This window comes from Adelges cooleyi, unplaced genomic scaffold (genome assembly GCF_023614345.1).
Source record: "Adelges cooleyi isolate 19-005CV unplaced genomic scaffold, UGA_ACOO_1.1 ACOO_flye_CR_arks_rails_tigmint_CR_PRNA_376, whole genome shotgun sequence".
NCBI lineage: Eukaryota > Metazoa > Arthropoda > Insecta > Hemiptera > Adelgidae > Adelges > Adelges cooleyi.
The window spans coordinates 2,362,061-2,368,726 of record NW_026096053.1 but is presented as its reverse complement, the minus strand read 5'-3'; the positions used below and the strand labels follow the sequence as shown (position 1 = coordinate 2,368,726).

The window sequence follows — 6,666 nt, the reverse complement described above, 5'->3', positions numbered from 1 at the left end:
ATTTTTTATTCATGATTCGACAAACAGCCATTTAAACATGGGTTATAAACATAAGATAAATAAATTCAACAATTGCTTCGTCCTGCGTCCAATGATTTTTGTTTTAACCCTCGCAAAAATGTAGGAATATAAATATTTTCTAAATGTTTTGAATAAATAATCATGTACAATAATAATTGTTCAATTTATAATAATTAGGAAATATTTGTAACATTCGTATAGAAAATATTTTTTTCCTCTCAAAATACAATGTAAAAATATTGTAGAAATTTTTATAAAATAATATAATTTTCCATAAAGTCTTTTGTGGGAAATAATAACAGAAAAATCGACTAAAATTTTTACATATGAATACTAATGAACAATTGTTTTAGATCAATATTATAATCAACATGGAGAATCCTTGTGATATGCTTTAGAAGAGTCCTAGTTTTGTATAATAGAACAAAGTTATTAGGTATAGTAATATACACGGTGTAAGTATTATATTCGTTTTGTCTGGAGAGGTAGTGGACAATAAGAGTGTTGACGGCTGGACGGCTTAATTAAGAAAAGGTGGCTTTAATTAATGATCGTGTTACCGATGGTCAAACCGGAAGGGATTTCCATGCCAGAACTATTATTATAGTATTATTGTCTTACCCTCGTCCCTCTCGGCGTTCCCATCAAAACCAGTTCTGAACACTTGTGTGTCCCTCATCGTTCCCTCAACCTACCCGAGTATTTAATTAATAGAGTACTAAACTGGTTAATTGTCTTTTGTTGTCCGCATATTTCGCTATATATACCTATATGTTTGTTTAGCGGTGTCCGAGATTCGTGCACAATCCCCTAACCCTTATTTATGTTAATTAAACCCATTACCTTATGATAGCAGCAACACCGGTGAATAATTATGTTTTTTTTTTAATATATAATATAATATTTTATTTGAACATCAAAGATTAAGCTATTCGCGGAAAGAGTTGGATATTATTCGAATAATATTTGTATTTAAATAAATGAATAGTTGTATTATAAATTATATTTGCAATCGAATAATGGCCAACTCTGATCATGGGAAACTCTGTGGCATTTATGAACATTTTATACCAATTGTATACTATAAAGTATTATTGAAAACATTTTTTCACGATCCTATGTTCACCAATTGTATATTGTATAATATCAAAACGGTAATATAAATATTATTATTATGATCTTACATGAGATATCGCGACCGTTGACACGACGACGTATAACCGCGAGACCACAAAAGACTTGTCGGTGAAACAGTAGGTATACCATGCGGAAACGATCGATCATTCGGATAGATCATTCGACGTGAAACTACTGTGTAATCGTAGCAGGCTGAGGAAATCCAGAATATTATAACAAATCGTGACAACAGTTTTTCGCTGATCGGTTTCAGTGTAGTGCTCGCGCGCGTGCCGATCAACAGACAAACGTATAATATTACCTACCAATAATTTGTGCACCATGCAGCCAATACGATGGCGTACGGCAATCAACTGTTACTTATACTTGGGCTGCGTTTTGCTGATTTTTGTAAGTTTTTCCAGTATTTATATACAAAGCGCCTTAACTAAAAAGAAAACATTACTATGATAGCACTATTGGTGTTTTCAATTACATACTTTGATCCGCAGGCAGTTCGTCGAACGGTTTCTATTAGGGTAGACTCCGAAAATGTCGAACCACTCGAAGGTATGTTAAAAGTTAATATCTACAAATAGGTGTACTACTTTAATATAACATCATTGGCAGTAGGCAGAAGTGGTTTATTAAGCAGACAAAACGCCTAGGACGGTAATATTTAAGCGTAGTATACTAGTATCTCAGCCATAAACTCAATGGCGCTCGGGAAAAACGTGCTAAAACTAAAATTTTAAATTACCTCAAAAAGATTTTTTGATATTTTGAATACAGAATCCTTACCCTCGGTTTAGCATAGTCAATCGATATTTTTAAAAGTAAAATTATAGTAGTATTCCTTCAGTTTAAGTACAGCTAATGATCAGTAAAAATAAAAAACTAAAATCTCAGTTAGGCTTAGTTGAGTAATAAATGTAAATAATTTTGGATAACATTAAATTGTTCATATTTTATACAAACGTAATAAATTAATTTATTGTTTGTACAAAAAATTATATAACCCACATTTCGTTTGACTGAAAGGTTCTTACAATTTTTTAATTTACATTTTCTGAATTTATTTTATTTATAACACAAATTTTTCAATTTTTCCTGGTAACCATATTTTATAGGAAATTTTAAACTATATTCTTGAAATTTTATTTATTTTGAATTTCTATAATAATTGTAAGTGGCGTTAGTAGTAATTAGTCGGTAGATTTGTTTTGTAATTATATTCTGTGGAATTATTTTAATTTTTTAATTTTAATTATCTCTGTGACAACGAGAGTATTAGTGAATCTTTTTAATTATTTTAATTTGAGGCGATTCGTTTTCCGTAGACAAGGAGTTCAACGACGAGGTCCCGGAGAAAGCAGAAGAAGACATAGAAGCGGAAAAAAAACACTTCATGTAAGCCCCTATTTGCTTGCTAAAAATAACAATAATAATTTTTTACATTTCAACGTCATTAACTATGACATTATACATAAAGCATATATATGCACTATACATATATAATATAATATTATTATGTTATAATATGACATATCAATGATTTGCCGTATGATTTAATAGAAACGATCGTTTCTCTTCGTAAAATAGTTTCTGAGTATTTACAATGTAATTATATTGGTAATAGGTACATATTATAATAGAACGTGGCACGCTTATTTTTTTAGGGATGCATATTCATTGTTGAGCGGACCAAAACAACTCGAATTCGGGCACGTGTTCGAAGACCCCAAAGTTTGGGAGCAGAGATACGAGAAAAAAGATTTTGACGACCACAGGTATCAAGGAAAGGTATATACTAGTATACAAATTCTAGTTAACTCTTTTTCCAAAAACAATTTATACTTTGAACAACAAATAAAGAAAGTTTGTTTAGGAGTTGGATGTAAACAAAATAATTTATCGGAAACAGCTTCAGCAGCCATCGTTGCCATCTCTCATAGAGGAAGTTTCCTGACTGATTCGCTATAGACATAGTATAGACTATATAGAAAAATATCATTGGTAAATAATGTATGATTAAACATTATTTTTTTTTTTTAAAAGGTCGCTTTTATACTTTTGGTTCTCATTACTACAATTATAAGAGATTAGACAGTTCATAGTAACAGGCGTACTCTTGGCTTTTGTGGTTCGCCCTGAAGGGTTCCCATACGTAGCGCTAATTGCGGGCCGGGGGAGGTATGTCACAAGTGAAGTGGTCCTGTAGAAAACTAAAAAGGCCACTTAACATTCGGCCTTAACGTCCACACTTTAGTCACCTTTTACGACAGGCGTATGACCTTCGAAGTAGTTCTTAATAACAGCAACTCACTTTACAAATATTATATAAATTTGTAAATTTTGTAGCATACAGTGCTAGATATGCTGTCACTATGAACTGCCTATGATAAACTCTTATAGTTGAATACCAAAAAGGTAAACGGCCAATTTTTAAAAAAATAATTTTTAATCATTCATTGTTTGTCAATCTTTCTTCTACCTGTAGTGGTTTTTCCAACTTTTTTTTTAAATTTATGACAGATATATTGAACAAAAAAAACAGTGAAAACAATTTCAATTTAATTTTGCTATGTAGTCTGTATAACATTTTATAAAAGTCACACGGAATGATTCTCACCATTCCATTTATTATTAACCGAGATAACGTTCATAATTATTGGAAAAATAAAACTCGTTAAGAAATTATAGTGCTTTATTATTTTGAGTTAAATTGTCGACAGGTCAAGTGGGGTGACAAAGACGGCGGTTACGGTGAACACTATTGGGACTTTAACCACGGCGGTGCAGGAGAATCAACACCATATTACGACGATGGCGTAAAATTCAATTGACATCAAAGTTGTATTAAAACATACAATTATTAAATATCATCTATTTTTTTAGGAAGAACCCGAAGGCAATGGTCATTTGGAACAACATAGATCGCCATATCCGGCCTATCCACAGGTAATCAAGTTGTAACTTGTATCCGAGTACAATTAACCATGTATTTAGAGACGTATACATGCCTAAGAGGGTCTGCAAATTATATCAAATAATTTTAAAACTGTTTATTTGTATTTAAATTATGACTTGAGTAGTAGTATTATAAATACATTAATACATTACAACTGGTGATATATTTGGAATTTTTTTGACAAAAACGATGACATTTTTTATAATACGTTATCTTAAAGCTTAAAATTTATAAGGATGATGAAGATAGAAATTATAAGTTGAAGAAAATTATAAGTCAATACATCATTTCAACCTTATTTTTAAATTGAAATTTTTTATTTTAAAGTTTTTAGTCAAGTTAGAATTTACTTAACGTATCTCGTTTTGGCATAAAAAATTAAAAATTAAAAAAGGGGTTGAAGAAATGCATTTGGTCCATATTTTTTTCTTTAAATTCTGATTTGGTTTTAGATTTTTCCTAAAACATCCAATTATGTTTATCGCCTATAAAGTTGTAAAAACAACGTTTTGTGTATATTTAAATAATGTTTTTCTTTTGCTTTATTAAATATTTATCTTAGAATCAATAAAGGATTTGACTGATATTTTTTAAACCAAAGAAAATTAGAACCTTACTCTTAGAACTCTTAGTTTGTAAATTGTTTAAGCAGACTAAAAACGAATGTGTTAGAGAATATCTGAAGCTAGATTCCGATTCAGCAAAAAAAGTCCTATAAAAAGTAAAAATGTTGTGTTTTTTTTATACATTTTAACATCATTCGATAAGAACAACAATATCTGACCTTTTTTTTGGAATAAAATCATCTTTTGATTTATAAATGATAACTCAAATGTCTCAATTTTGGCTTTTATCGTTATGAGTCCTTCTGATACTAAGTTTTATTATAGGATGATAGTGTAGCTAAAAATTGTATAAAATACTTAATTTTTTTACCTAATTCGCAACTGATCTAATAATTGTCATTCTTGAAAATTATGTTTATAGGGAGAAACCGAAGATGGTGATCACTTGGAACAATATAATATGTCTCCTTACCCTGAATATGCACAGGTATACAATCGTTTAAACCAGTTTTTCTTTAAAATTAAAAAATTTAATTATTTGCATTTCTGTCGAAACAACGTGTTCACTATCGTGACGATAACCTTTTGGATCCTTAGCATGTCTAATGCCCAGAGCACTAATACCAGCACTGAAATTGTATGAAATTGATTGTATGGCATAAGAGCTAAAAGGACCCCCCCCCCCCCCCCAAAAAAAAAAGGGTTATAATACTACAATTAATATAATCAAATTATAATTTTTATAATAATGATAATTTTTTTTTATTATTAGTACCAGTTAGATTTATAATTTTGTAAAATGAAAATCTTTAACTACTTTGATAAAATACCTATTTTTTGTATTATACATGTACCTAAGTATAATTAATTGAATACCATGTAAAGTAGTCCTGGTTGCCAATAAAACATTTTAATGGAGTAGATATATATTTTATTAAGTATTGTATTATTAATAATTATTATACATGGATTGTTTTCAACACCTTAACCAATATTATGTATTTATATGAGTTATAAAGATTTCCACCGAAATTCAACGAAACGCTTTTACCCTGAAAATTTACCACATCGCGTGTAGACACTATGAACTATAAAAAGGACATAATAAAATAGTATGGCATTGTCATTTTATATGTTTATTATAAATTAACCAACTTATATTGACATGCGTATTAAAACATAATTAATTGGTTTAATAGACGATTAAATAATTTAAAAAAAACCTTCATTATGACGCTAAAATATTATTTATGAAACATCAATTGAATTAATTAGGTACTACATAAACAACTGTTATAACTATTAAGAGTTTTCCCTGAAATATGTAAAACAATAACGTTAAATATTTTCCTTTCCTGATAATCGTACCAATTTTTTTACATTAAAGTTTTTCCCTTTTTTCCTTTTTCTTGCCCTGTCCTAATCACGTACAAACATTTAGTGTAGGTAACCGTTTTTTATTGTATTTTGTTTATTACAAATACATAGTATAACAATAAACATATGTAGGTATTTTATAAACAATGGTTGACTGTGAGTCTTTAAAAAAAAAAAAAGGTATTGTCCATAAGTCTAGTGAGGTTATAATTTTGTGTATGCATATTTTGTTGCTTTTAGATTAAAATTTGCGGTAACGCGTGTAATGTTGTTTTTAGGAAAGTCGCCATAAGGCCGTCGTATATGAGCCGTTGGTGTTGACGCTGGTGAAGACCAACCAGATGATCAAGAAACCCAACAGAAACATTCGCAGTAATTATTCCAAGAGGGTTCCTCCCGTCGCAGATACCGCTATGTTACCGGCCAGGGTGAATGCTAACGATAAAAAATCAGCCCCAGTGCTGGTGTTCGACATGAAAACCGGTGTGGTGTTAGACGAAGCCACGGGAAACAAGTACACGTTGAGACCGTTGAACGATAATTAAAAATAAAAGTTTTTTTTTTTTTTGTAACAAATGAAAATATTTGTGAATAAAAATTGTTTTCAAATTGTCG

General features: G+C 30.0%; 1 protein-coding gene across 1 annotated transcript; it reads left to right on the top strand.

The window, feature by feature from the left end:
- The first annotated feature begins 1,428 nt into the window (after positions 1-1,428).
- Positions 1,429-6,607, top strand: LOC126840278 (uncharacterized). Its single transcript, XM_050575917.1, has 8 exons — positions 1,429-1,548; positions 1,650-1,707; positions 2,478-2,547; positions 2,817-2,940; positions 3,873-3,968; positions 4,036-4,098; positions 5,096-5,161; positions 6,330-6,607. Exons 1-8 carry the CDS (start codon positions 1,480-1,482, stop codon positions 6,594-6,596), a joined length of 813 nt encoding a protein of 270 aa, XP_050431874.1. The 5' UTR covers positions 1,429-1,479; the 3' UTR covers positions 6,597-6,607.
- Positions 6,608-6,666: the final 59 nt, after the last annotated feature.

Coding starts and splice junctions, on each gene's coding strand:
- LOC126840278 (XM_050575917.1), top strand. CDS start 1,480: ATGCAGCCAATACGATGGCGTACGGCAATCAACTGTTACTTATACTTG. Junction 2,941..3,872: donor ACCACAGGTATCAAGGAAAG/GTATATACTAGT, acceptor AATTGTCGACAG/GTCAAGTGGGGTGACAAAGA. Junction 4,099..5,095: donor CATATCCGGCCTATCCACAG/GTAATCAAGTTG, acceptor TTATGTTTATAG/GGAGAAACCGAAGATGGTGA.